Source organism: Chroicocephalus ridibundus, chromosome 5 (assembly GCF_963924245.1).
Source record: "Chroicocephalus ridibundus chromosome 5, bChrRid1.1, whole genome shotgun sequence".
Classification (NCBI taxonomy): Eukaryota; Metazoa; Chordata; class Aves; order Charadriiformes; family Laridae; genus Chroicocephalus; species Chroicocephalus ridibundus.
Genome location: NC_086288.1, coordinates 9,116,206 through 9,130,539, shown reverse-complemented (window position 1 = coordinate 9,130,539; position 14,334 = coordinate 9,116,206). Strand labels below are relative to the sequence as shown.

The following is a 14,334-nucleotide window of genomic DNA, read 5'->3' as shown; positions in this document are numbered from 1 at the left end:
CTGTCACTTTTTTGTTGTTGTTTCATAAAAGTAGCTGAAATTCATGTACCATTTTGATTAAATGCCAGTTTTTTCAAACACTCAACAATGACAACACAACTACTATCATGCCTACATTTAAAAAAATGAATTATTTTAAAAAAGTCTTTTTCAAAATCCCTGGTCTTTTTAGGTCCCTTGAACATCAGTATTTGTTCATATATCCCAATGATATATTGCCAGTTCCTGCAGTTCTAGATTTTAAATCCCAGAACCAAATCCTCCATTGTTGTAGATCAGCGTAACACTAAGCTCACCGAGATTCCCATCAGAATTTACCCTTACAGACAATTACCCCCATTCTTGAACTCATAAAATTCATTGCAATGATTGACAAAATACGTTAAGGTAGACGATGTTACTCTCAAGTATTGCCTTATATATAGGGATAGTCATTAAGAATATTTACATAGGTCAGTAAATGTTACTTTAGGCTACTTTGGTAAGGAAAGATCTCTTGCTTTTAGATGCAGACACAGTTATCCCCCCATCTAAACGGAATACTTGAGGAAAAAAAGCTAGGAGGAAGTAATGACTAAAACCAACAGATTGCAGGGTAATTTTTCCCAAATTAAAGAAATAATAATATTTTATTTTTTAAATATATGAATTAATTCTATATGCAAGATACCAGAAAGTGTTTTTAACCTACTTGTTACTCTAAATTTTCCCTTTCTTTCCTCCTGCATTTTTATTACTTTTTTTTTTAAATAAAACAAACCAAAGCAGTAGTAGAATGCATCCAGTGCCCTGGACTTAGGAACAAAAACCGTGAAGCTTTTTCTTTGAGCTGGGGAAGTTCAGTCTTTTAATTCAAGGAACGCAGGTCTTCTAAGACCTCATTAACCGCTCTGAAAAACAGAGGTTCTACAATTTAGGTATGTGGTGAGAAGACTACAGCACCAACAGTAACGTCCACAAGTAGCATCCAATGCCCTTTTTCTTGCCTCTATGCTTAGAGATCGCACTGAGCATGTCTGAAAGGGGTTGCCAAATTACACGATACAAGCGATCGGGCATCCTCCAGCGGGTGCCAGACACCTTGCGTTACCTCTTGAAGGGCCCGGGTGATGCAGGAGACACTCCAGCACCCTGGTGTAGATTCAGGAGATCAGAAGCAAGATCCTGTATACGATTTCCAACACGGATCGCAGCTTTGGCCTTCGTGAGAAGACTAATTTTCCTAATCTACTTGAAATAAAAAAATGTTAGATAGGAAATATATGAATTAATTCTATATGCAAGATACCAGAAAGTATTTTTGTTATACCACTGCCTGTACATTCACCAAAAAGGAGTTCAAATTCCTATTCACAGAAATTATTTTGATCATCTCAGGCTAAAACAATAAATTTATGCAGCAAGTAGGAAATTTTTATTTTTAAAAGTCTCATTTAAGGCTGCTTTTCGTATCTCCCCCCCGCCCCCGTAGTCACTGGTCTAATTATTACAGGTTGATAGAGTAAATTTACCAAAATATTTACTCACTTTTATATAAACACAGGTATTTATCAATTATCTTTGTTTTTAACAGTTTTAAAATGGGAAATGATATTTCACGTTTACTTCTTTCAATCTACATTCAAGTAGCAATTGGAAAGCAACAGAAATGCACAAACCTGGTAACCTATCCAAAACGCTAGTTAAGTAAAACCAGGGGTTTTAAGATTGAAAAAAGGCCATTCAATCAAACACTCCTTGTGCAATCAGTTTCAATGTTTAACGCATACAAATAGGTGTCTAGCTGGGCTTTACTGTCAGGGGAATCCTTTCTAGGGGGATTTTTGTTTTGTTTGTAAACTAAATTAGCATTGTAAAAAAAAAAAATACAAGGGCAGGGACTGAAGAAGCAAGGCGCCGTGCAACCATCCACCAAGAAGTTTTTTCTCAGCTATTGCTTCCGTTCTTGATTTTGTTTCAAACAGCATTTGAATTTTAAGTGCCTTTGTCGTATTTGGAAAGGGAAAGCTGAGAGTGAGAATCGTGTAAGATGCAGGTTTCAGAGAAGCACAGCTTCACCAAGAAGTACCAGCAGCTACCCCCTTCTCCCCAAAATAGCATTTGCCAATTAATATGAAATGCTGACGTTTAGAGTGTTTAAATGCTGAACGCTCGAAGTTTGAACACTTTTTGCTTAAAAAGACGCTAGCTCTGTTGTTTAGAACGGTCAGATTTTTGGTTTTGCAGCTACCGGGGCTTGCTTGAAAAAGGATCCCTAGCACACAGGATAAACAAGGCAAAATGCAAAACGTGAGCGCAATCTGCAAAGTCATCTGTCTCTTACTGGATACAGCTATTGCTGAATACACCAAATTCTCAACAGACAGCGAGGCTCAGTTGTGCTACAGCATTGTGCAGCTCAGAGCCCACAATACACACTGAACAAAGCAACAGCGGGAAGAAAAAAAAAATAGTAAATGAAAAAAAAAAAAAAGCTCAAACTTTGTCCATTTAGCAAACAGCAAGTACCACATTTTGAAAACCTCTCTTTGTCTATTATTCCCATGCAATACTGCATAATTTCCAAAGGGCATATCTAAACATCTTCCATTAGTTGACCATATGATGCAGTCCCAAATATGAAGTTGTACGTAACTTCAGATTTTACTAAACATACAAATCTCTTTGGTTTCAAGACTATGCTTTCTGATGTTACCTCAATTCATTTACAAGTAGGTGTAATAATTTATGAAATTAAAAATAAATTTATAAATTACACTACATTTACACGTAGTGTAATTTATTAAAAGTTGTAAAATATTTTACATATGCTTTATAATAATATGCTTCTTTGTAATAAGAAGTATGGAACTATTTACAGATACAAGTTAGAATTTATTCTTACAAACTTTGTTTTGTATGTTTTAATCCATTTTTTCCTCATGAGACCAGCTGTATTTGAATTGCAGGGCTTTAGGTTAAATATAGTTGAAGTTCAGTACATCTAAACAAAATCAGAACCCATTTCCTACAGTTTTTGATCCAGAGCTTTTAAAGAGCAGCTTTGAATTATGATGCATAAGCACGGCCATGCATCATTAACTGTATTAGTTTACTGAAGATCTTAGGTTGGTTCTGCATAAAAGTAAACTATTGGGGGTTTCATGTAAGTTATATCACATGGGAAATCCAAGCGAGTGAGTCATCTCAAGCTTTACGCAAATACCCTAACCCTACACAGGAAAGGTCTCACTGGTTTAGAGCGGCGCCCGCAGGATGGCCGGGCTCTGGGCTGATTTAACTAGGATGCAGCCAGTTTCTCAAGAGCAACGTAGTCATCTTTTATTCCCTTTGAATTGCTTCCAAGTATAACAGAAAGAGAAAGCAAACCAGAGGTGCCATAACACAAGGACACTTAAATGTCTGTGAATATGAAACAGTACATAAAACGGAAAAGCTACGATCTAGATAGTCACCACATCTAGGCAATTCTTATTCGATATATCTAACAGCAATTATGTCCTAACTAAAGTTGCAATAAAATTAATTTCCCACAGAAGACCCAGTTTTTAATTTCCTTTTGCTACTAAAAGAAATGAAAACAATTTTTTTGTTCCAGGACACTAGCTCCATATGAAAAACATGAGTCAGGCTTTTGTTGCTGCTGCTCAGATGTGTGGAATAACTAAAGAAACTCCACTGGTCTTTAAAAATCCCCAGCCTGATCCTACACATTAAAAGCACCACAGCAGAAAATGTTCTCCGTAAGGTTTGTAAACAGAAATTCGATTTGAATATTTTTAGAATTACAACGAGAATCCCAAAATCATGCCAACTTCTAACGGTAGTTGTAAAAACCAGCTACTAATGTACCATAGTAGTATTAACATCTACAAGAAGGGCTGGAAGGAGGATCTCGGGAACTACAGGCCTGTCAGGCTGACCTTGGTGGGACAGAAAGTTACGGAGCGGATCATCTTGAGTGCCATCACACAGCACGTACAGGACAACCACGTGAGCGGGTCCAGTCAGCATGGGTTTATGAAAGGCAGGTCCTGCTTGACTAACCTGATCTGCTTAGTGGATGAGGGAAAGGCTGTGGATGTTGTTTACCTGGACTTTAGCAAAGCCTTTGATACGTTTTCCCACAGCATCCTCCTGGAGAAACTGGCTGCCCGTGGCTTGGACGGGTGCACTCTTTGCTGGGTAGGTAAAAAGCTGGCTGGATGGCTGGGCTCAAAGAGTTGTGGTGAATGGAGTGAAATCCAGTTGGTGGCTGGTCACCAGTGATGTTCCCCAGGGCTCGGTATTGGGGCCAGTTCTGGTTAATATCTTTATCAGTTATCTGGGCAAGGGGATCGAGTGCACCCTCAGTCAGCTTGCAGATGACACCCAAGTTGGGTGGGAGTGTTGATCTCCTTGAGGGTAGGACGGCTCTACAGAGGGATCTGGACAGGCTGGATCGATGGGCCGAGGCCAACGGTATGAGGTTCAACAAGGTCAAGTGCCGGGTCCTGCATTTCAGTCACAACAACCCCGTGCAGCGCTACAGGCTTGGGGAAGAGTGGCTGGAGAGCTGCCTGGGGGAAAAGGACCTGGGGGTGCTGGTCGACTGCCAGCTGAATATGGGCCAGCAGTGTGCCCAGGTGGCCAAGAAGGCCAACAGCATCCTGGCCTGTATCAGGAACAGTGTGGCCAGCAGGACTAGGGAAGTGATCGTCCCCCTGTACTCGGCACTGGTCAGGCCCCATCTCGAATACTGTGTCCAGTTTTGGGCCCCTCACTACAAAAAAAGACACTGAGGTGCTGGAGCAGGTCCAGAGAAGGGCAACGAAGCTGGTGAGGGGTCTGGAGAACAAGTCTTATCAGGGGTGGCTGAGGGAGCTGGGGTTGTTCAGCCTGGAGAAAAGGAGGCTGAGGGGGAGACCTTATCGCTCTCTACAACTACCTGAAAGGAGGCTGTAGAGAGCTGGGGGTCATTCTCTTCTCCCAGTTAGCAATCAATAGGAAACAGCCTCAAGTTGAGCCAGGGGAGGTTTAGATTGGACATTAGGAAAAATTTCTTCATGGAAAGGGTTATCAAGCATTGGAACAGGCTGCCCAAGGAAGTGGTTGAGTCACCATCCCTGGAAGTATTTAAAAGACCTATAGACGTGGCACTTGGGGACATGGTTTAGTGGTGGACTTGGCAGTGCTAGGTTAACAGTTGGACTGGATGATCTTAAGGGTCTTTTCCAACCTAAACAATTCTGGGATACTAAACTCTCCCTTTCCTCGTGAATGACAACCTCCATCAGCAGAACATCCACAGATAACTCTCTGTATTATATTGGTATCAGATTAGCTCTTTCAGACATTTATTCTGCTAAATGCTAAATCAGCAGAGCAGGATTCTTTAGCAGAATACAACGTGCTGCAGATAGGTGGAGGACTACCAAGAGTACACCAGCACCAGAAACAGTAATAAATACATATAGTTTGCAGGAGGCACACTTTCCAGGTGCAGAGGCTTTTTGATAACACATAGCACAACACAGCCAAAAACTGAAGAAATAGTCTCAAAAGTATTATGGCATTAATTTACCTTTGCTTGCAGTAACATCACAACATGAACTCCCTTCAGAGAAACCACCACTCTGACCATACCATCATCTCTTGCCAGATCCTACAGCATCTATATCAGCCATTTTCACAAAATAGAAGGGATTTCAAGAGAAGTGCTTTCCAGAGCACCTGCAATAAAACACAGCTAACACCATACCCGCTTGAACTTACCAGAACAGAAGAAAGCCCAGACTGTCACATAAAAAACTGCATTTCATAAACGCTCCCTCCAAATTCTGAGGAACTAGAAGACTCCTCTCCCTCTTTTGAGGAATAGTCCGCAAATAACAGCTAACTGAGGTTCAGCTGCAGGTTAATGCCTGGCACCTGTGGATTCAACAGGTTTCAGGCACGCCCTTTGACACAGGTGCTGCCCTGAATAGACTAACAAATACCTGAATAGTCAGAAATTTTTTTTTGCCACCTCATCACAAACAGCATGACACAGACTAGTTCAGCCAAAGCTGGGATCCCAAGTGGAAGCCTGGCCCCCCAGGACAGTGCCCGAGGGATGTTGGTTTACCCGTGGAAGGAGGGGTATGTCCTACTCACCAAAGCCACCAGCAAAGCAGTCCAGAACAGGGGTGTCTTCACAGGCTTGCTCACGGAGCAGAAGACGGAGATGTCCTTTTCCACGGAACAGCTGCAGCACTCGGAATGTGCAAAACACCAGCCGGCATCACTGCTGCTGCCGCCCTGAGAGATGCTTGATACCATGGCACAGTTGCCCATCGTCACACGCTGCCTGGATGCAACTGAGGAGGGGAGGTACAGGTACAGTCGTGCTCTCAGTTTGGGAAAGCAATCTCATGATCAACAGGGCCCTTTCTAAGACACGCAAACTACCAAAACAACTCCCCGCAAAATGTTCAGGCTCTAAGATCAGACACTATTACTTTTTTCAATAGTAAAGTGTTTCCTAAGTCAGCAGGAGATCATAAGGAGAATACTGTCAGGATTGCCATTTGGCAAATTCACCTTTGTTTGTTTAGGCTCTTTTTTCCCTCCACCTAGCCTAGGAAACCCACCCCTGGCCTGAGACAGATGCAAACTGCACTTGGAGGGCGCACCAATTTCCCCTCAAAACCTTCTGATACACGGCTATGAATGTTGTTGAACTTAAGGATGTGTGAAGTACAAGTTTCACATAACTGGGCACTTACCGCACACAGGACAACTCCAGCCTTCTCTTAATCAGATAATCCTTCTGCTACACAAAACATAAAAATGCAACTCTACTGATACCACCATAACCACATCAGTATAAAAATGCAGAAAGCACAGAAAACTTAGTCACCGTTGCATAAACACCAAGAGTACTTTGAATGCATGAGCCACAGCACTTAGTTCCTCTAGCGTGAATACACGCTGAATCGCAAGAACCCAGTACTCCGCCAAAGCTCTCAATTACAAATGTAATTTTATTTAATTTATTCACTCAAACTGAATTTCCTCATTCCAAATCTTTACTGAAAGAGATAGTAGTTAAACGCTTAGAAAAACCAGGAACTGCTCTAGTGGGCAGCTAGCGAAATGTATGTATCAATACAGATATGGAATGTAAATTTCAACTCAGAGAGATCACAACATACAAAGAAGTTTTTTATGCAATACAGACTTACAAAACAATAACAGTTCTTCTCACAAATATTTTCACAGAGTTCTGCACAGCAATCTCGTAGAAAAGTAGATTTGTGCAACACCAAAATAACTTATTGTTCCTTAGTATAAATTAGTTTCCATTTCCTAAAAGAGAGAGGTAATGATTGGGCAGGATCTGACTGGATTTGGTGATAGCAAAATAGAAAAGGTATTGTTACTATGCGCAGAAAAGGAATACGGCATGTGCCACAGTATTGCAGGGGCTAGTTCTGGGGAAAAAAAAAGAAAGTCGCCTGCAAGTCTAGTGCTTCTGCTGCCATAAGGGGCTCTGCACCAGCCAACACCTGCCTTTCTAGTGCTTTCACAGTCAACCAGCAGAAGTGCGCTTTGGTACTCACACCTATTAAAAAATACCTGCCTCTCTGGGTTTCTAATTTGACTCTAAAGTCTACAGAAGAGCCTTTCTGATTTTGAGGAACAATCCACATTTTGGTGCGCTTTGAAGGAGATGCCAGGTTGAAACTAGAAGGATTCACACTCGATGTAACACAAACTCCATTCCCGATTTCTCTCTCCTAACTGCACAAAACATACAACTAAAAAAGAACTAATCTTCTAGGTCTAGAAACATGCTTGAATAGTAACATTGATGGAAACGATCTGCAAAGTTTAAAATTACATTAACCATAATTTAAATTATTACCATTGATTCCCAGAAACTTCAGTGCTGATGTAGTACAATCATTTGGAAAAGTACGAGACAAAGTGTGGTACAGATAGCACAGACTAAAATTCCCCAAACATCGTAATTCATTTCCATTATGTTAAAATCATATATTCCTCAAGGTTATAGATAAAGCTTCAGATGGAAAATCCGTTTCTTCATAATATAGCTAGAATGTGAGTTTTAACCGTCTTTACTTTAGGTTTCTTTTACATACAGGGATCAAAATAGACTTCTCATTATGACTAAAAATATAGATTTTTAACTACAGAACCCAGCAGCCATTTTTCTGCTTCTTTGCCCTTCCCCCAAAAAAGTCAAGCAAGGTCTACAAAAATAGCAATTAACTTTAAAAAATAGGTTGCTTCTTCCAGCAAATTCAAGTTACATTCAGATGTAATATAGCTATTTATAAGAAACAACGTCGTGGCAAGACACCAAGGCGGGCGTGCTGTGTTCAGTTTCCTTCTGCCAACAGCTGCCCACATCGGCGCTGATCTTGGTCTCTGTGAAGATCAGTATCTGGTTTGATACTCGTGGTGCCAACGATTGAAATCATTGTAGAAGACCACTATGCTGCCAGATGCCATGCCAGTCATTATACACCTACGGAAAGCACAAGACCATATTCGTTAGTGAACCGCCACACATTCAGAGAGATGAGTCAACACACAAGAACCCAAGGCAACAGCCACCTTCTACCGAAGACAGCTGGAGCTACAAGTGCTCCACCTACCAGAAAAGTCAGGCTTTAGGGGCTCCCATCTTGGGCTTCCAAGGACTCCAGCAAGCTGGATTTGAATAAAACTGCCATCTGCACCACCTCTGACAGATTTATTGATTGCAAACCACACCAAACACCGTACAATCGTTTGTATGCTTCGCCTGAAGCTACAACTGAGAGTTAGACAACAGAATTGTTTTACCAGCATCACTGCCCTGCAAGGACACTTCAGGTTTCCTGTGATTGTCTCTTGACTTGCTTGGTTGGTTTTCGGGGCGTACTGGAGTGGGATGAAGGCCAGGGGAAACAGCAAAGTGAAGGAATGGATTAGTGATAACTAGGTTAACGGTTGGACTTGATGATCTTAAAGGTCTCTCCCAACCAAAACGATTCCATGGTTCTATGAAGGCTAGGAGAAGCATTCATTTCAGTTTCGCCACCTCCATTTAAGCACATGATCTACATGGGCACAGGACTTCAGATGGACTGTTTGGGTTCAGATGTTAATGTTTGGGTTTGAAAGCAATTTGAAGGCTTTGATTGTTTTGGAAGTTCCTGAAAGCAATCGCTGCGTTCTCCTACTGAGGCACTCTTTCTTTCTAAATTCCTTATCCTTGGCCTGCTACTAGAGATCATTCAGATTTGTTTGAAAAGACATGACCCTGACGTAGCACACAATTACAAGAGTATCTATACCGTCTTTTCTACTGTCTCATATTAAAGTTTTATGAAAATCAAAAGTACGCGGATGTATAAAATTCTCGCATTTCAGGAAAAAAGCTGCAGAATTAAAAAAACATTCAGAATAAAAAGCTGTCATTTTTCCTTCAAATCAAAGACAAATAATGAGATCATCAAAACATGGCATTTTGATAGTATCACACTATTTCATTTCAAGAGCACCATTTTGATTGGTTTTGTATTAGGTTAAAAAGTTTTTTTACCCACTGTCACTAAAACACATACATTCATGCATACCAAATAAATTGCTCTGAGTAATTATGTGTAATTTCTGAGTAATTACTCAGTAAAATACTCTGAGTAAATCTCTTCTGAGTTTCTGTGTCTTCAAACCGAAAGTGAATAGGTTCCTAACTTGCGCATGTGGATAAATTTATAGATATCCACATTAAATTTCAGTTTATTGACATGCAAAGATTATGCTGACATGCCATTAATACAGTTTAAAGATTCTCTAAATGCAAAATTTTATACATTTCAGAGGCCTAAAATTCAACAGATGTAACTCCAGCTTTTGAAATATTTTTAACAGCAGGGGCTTTTTAATGGAAAACTGTTTCTTCCAAAATGCCTATAATCTCTGACTATGCTTAACAAGAAGTTGAATGTTTGATTGAAGTCCACAGATTTTGCTGACTTGGATTTTTTCAAGTTCATTTTACGTAAGGTAAAAATGCTAAAACAATGCAGATGTTCCTAAGAGATTCAGGAGCCAAATCTGCTTGAAAAGAACACGGGAACTCCACTAAGCAAATACACCAAAGCAAACAAAATTCTACCCCGCAAGCTAAAAGGCTACAAATGAAATGGTAAACATCCATCTTATAAACAAGCAATACTTTTGTGATAAAAACATGGGACCATTAAGTACAGCTGCATTGGAAAGTGTAATGTAAAACTATTAACTGCAGTCAGTAGAAGGAATCTTCAAAAAGGGTCATGCTTTATGTCGATAGCTTTTCTATGTTTTCTATGAAAATTAATATTTGCTTTAGCAAAATATGGATGCGTGGAGGGAATCTTATTGTGCAACTGTAACTGTTCTATTTTTAGCATAAAGATCTGGAATTAGGAATGTGATTTGTACTGTAAGTGAAAGAAGAAACATGAAAAGCACATATGTAACCTTCCACCTCCATGTGACCCACACTGTACATTGGCACAGGCCAATAACTCAAACTATCTTGAAAGTCTGCCAAAGTAAGATTTCTTGAATCTCTCTTCATTCCCCCAAGAGCTGAAATCCTGAGAAAGAGTATCTGCCTTAAATATGACATGTTAGAAAGAAACTTATGCAAGCGCAGAATTCTCAATATAATCAGCCGGATCCGCGATCCACAGAAAATCAAAATCAGAAGGAAAAAAAAATGCACTTTAATTGTCAGTATATATCCTCCGAAATTCTTGTGAAGACCATTCTTTGTTCTAACCTTTGGTCATACGACAGGGCCATGGATCGGATTCCAGCATCACACCCCGGGTAAGCAAAAAGCCGCTTGAGGTCCCACATTTGCCAGACCATGACAACTCCGTTGTCTCCACCTGTAAGCAGATACTGTCCATCTCGACTCAGCTGAATGGCCTAAGGGGAAATCACATGGATATTTGTCAGATAAATATGTGTTGCTCTTACTTCCCCCCCTTTTATACTTTCATAAGAGGTTTCATATTGACAGCTGAATGTCTAGGGAGACTTGGTATCGATACAAGCTTTTCAGAAGCAACATTATTGTTATGTTATTCTACCCAGCAACAGAATTAATGTTATTATGCACAAATCTCTTTAATACATTAGATGTCACTGGTTAACTTTTACCTCACCTGTAATTTATTTCATATTCCAAAGATCTAATATGAGGTCAGATAAAGAAATTTACTGTTCTAATTAGCGAGATTTACAAGATCCAGCAACACTGGCATTAAAATATAGTACCTGGCATTCCCCCAAGGGTCTTTAATACTAGCTTAGCAGAAGTTATCCTCCTTTTCTCTCTGGCAAAAGGCTGAATGATGGAGGGAACCGAAATGTTATACAAATCACTAGAATTAATTTAGATGAGCGTTTTTAGATTCCTGCTCTGGATTAATAAGATAATGACCCAGCCCTCTTCACCGAGACTATGTTTCCTTTCATCATCTATCCTGAAACTACCTGTGACAAATTCAATGGCTTACACCCTGATTTTGCATGCATCATGGGGACTGATGGCAAATTACATTTGAAATCTTTATTTGGGATCCAGATCATGGAGAAAGATGGGATTTCATTGGTTTTCACAGTGAAGACTTCTTGAAACAGGAGTCTTCCATCTATTTTGATATTTCTTGTGTGCTCTCGGAAAAATCATGATACATACTGAGCACCTGGAAAAACAGCAACTTTCCTCAGTTACCTGATGACCAGATGATACTATCAGATATTAAGATGCCTGGAAGCATGAGAAATATTTCTTAAAGAGGGATTTCGCTAGTTTAAATAAGCCAAAATGTGGTTTAAGAGAACTGAACTTGAAATTTTACTAAAATAAGTGATACCCTAACGGGGTCAGAGAGACCATGATCCATCTAGCCCAGTATTGTATCAGCACAGTGACAGAAGGAGATGCTGTGAAGCTGGCCATGAGACAGTCCCTTCCCCTTGTGCTCCCCAGCACCCACAATCACTGGAACAGGAATATCAGAAAGTATATCTCTGTCCTGTCATGCAGAGAAGAAATTTAAGCAGTAGAGGACACCAGGGCCCTGATTTTATAGCCTCATCCCCCAGTTATCTGGGAAAACTGAAGCATTTGTAGGGTTTTCCCAAAAAACAAAACCAAAAAGTTGAATGAATTCTGTCATGTGGAATGACATCAGCACAAGCTACAAGCAAGGTCGAGACCCTTAAAACTACAGTTTGGACAATTATTAATAACTCCTCTGAGGCCTAACCTTTTCCTAGGCTCTCTTTCTGTTTCCAGATGCCTCTTCTCAGTTCTCTTTCTGACTTTTGCTCCCCAGCTTGACTTCTGTTCTTTTCCTTCTCTGCTCTCTACTTCTCTTTTTGCATGCAATCCTCGGCACAGCAGCAGCCTACCATCCTCTTCATTTGAGCACATGGAAGGGGGAGAAACAACTTTCCTAGTTGTTTGCTAGATGATCTGCTGTTATCAAAAGGAAAATAAGGAACTTTGCTACTATGAAGCACTATTACCTACTATTAAACTCCTGCTCCTACCTAATCCTTCACTCCATTGTTGCTACTTAAAATTCCCTTTTTTCCTTCACTCCTTTCTGCCTCGGTCTTCTCCCAGTCTCTGACAAGTTTCTACATTTGCATCTCTACTTCTCTGTTCCTGTCGCTCTTGCAAACATCTCGTTTCATTCTGTCCTTGGTTCTATCCTGGATTCTGCTCTTCTTTCTCCTCTGCTTCCCCATCAGTCCTTCCCCTGCCTCGTCCAGGATCACCTCATCACGTTTCTTGCCACAGCATTTTTGCGCACCTCGCTGTAGGGGATGATTGGTTGCAGGGGAAAACTTTGCATCCCTGGGCTCCAGATGTTTCGTACAGAATGTAGATGCTAAGCATTATCTACTGAATGCATTTAACCTGTGATTTGTGAATCAGCCTAATTTGGGCAGCTTTTCAACAAAATACACACCCTTCACACAAGGACTAATTCATGATAAATTTCAGCTCCCTGACCCAAGGTATAGAGCCACAAAACTTTTCAATGGAATAATGTAAGAATGGAGGATACTGAGAGCAATGGCTTTTAAATTCCAAACACACACATTCTACAAATAGATTGATCCACTTAACTAAAAAATTTGTCACTGGAAGGCAAGGAGATTGCCTCAAGATGATAGTCTCCAAGCAAAATTCCAGCTCAGAGATTTAAATTTAGGAAACAGTGGAAAAAACTGACGACAGGATCTTGCAAGCATATCTCTCTCTGCTGAAGTCTGCAAGTATTCTGGCACTTGCAATCTCTGCTTCTACAGTTTTTCAATATGCAAAACTTGTAACAGACTGTGATTTTAAATTCCTCAGGAAAAGGAAGTTGTTGCTTTTTAATATACAGAATTTATAGCGCATGCACCACAAAAATGAGAGAAACTGAAACACAAAAATGTTACGTTCATGCAACATTAAAGTGTTTATACAGACTGCTGACAAGCCTAGAAACCAAAATATACAGTGTACATAAGATACTGCTTCGTGAATGGCAATAATTGAAGTCAGACATAGTGCCCATCTGTATTTTTTGCATCGCTGTACTCTAGTACTATGATGCCAAATATATCCTTTAATATCACATTAATATAGGGTTTCTACATTATATTATAAATTTTGAGTGTTTATTGCAACAGCTCCCAAGTAATAAGAATGCATCACATTGCTAAAATTTTATTTCACACAATAACTTTAAAATGAATGTAACTGAAATACAAATGTATACTGTAAGCAAAATATAGCACTGGAAAAAAACCCCAAATGATAAACCCATTCCAGCTGTGTTTTGAATTAAGAAGACAACAAGTACATGTAAATTTAGACAGAAGAAAGCAGAATATGTGGAGGTTTTTTCCAGCCATATCTCAGTCTGGAAAATTGAATACTAACCAAGGTTAGAAGTCAGTATTCTGAGCTGAGGCTCCTCCCACAAAAACCCAAATGTTCCAACCATAAATTGCTTCTGTGATTGTTTCTACCATCCCACAAAAATACGCTCAGCACCTCCCAAAGCCCAGCCCCAAGGAGCTTGAAAACTCATTCAGAGACCCTCTTAGAAGAGCGTAGTAACTCAGTAAGAAAAGGGTAGAAAACAAACTGAGATAAGACTGTGAAAATTATCTAGAACTTGCATGCACTGAGTAGATGATCATGACCACCCACAATTATTAAAAAGATTATTCATTAGAAGCAAAAATCAATATCGGGTGGTTTTCTTCTCTATAGCAATGGCAGTCTCCTAA

The 14,334-nt window shown here is 40.0% G+C and overlaps 1 protein-coding gene across 5 annotated transcripts in view; it reads right to left on the bottom strand.

Moving 5' to 3' along the window:
- Positions 1-7,026: 7,026 nt before the first annotated feature.
- The window catches only part of LRBA (LPS responsive beige-like anchor protein), a 414,612-nt gene continuing 407,304 nt past the window's right edge, over positions 7,027-14,334 (bottom strand). For all 5 annotated transcript variants that reach the window (XM_063335812.1, XM_063335808.1, XM_063335810.1 and 2 more), the window contains 2 exons: positions 10,805-10,956; positions 7,027-8,515 (listed from right to left, as the gene is read on the bottom strand). In XM_063335812.1, coding sequence (XP_063191882.1) covers positions 8,425-8,515; positions 10,805-10,956 — 243 coding nt within the window. In that variant the 3' untranslated portion in view covers positions 7,027-8,424. The remainder of the gene's footprint in view (positions 8,516-10,804; positions 10,957-14,334) is intronic.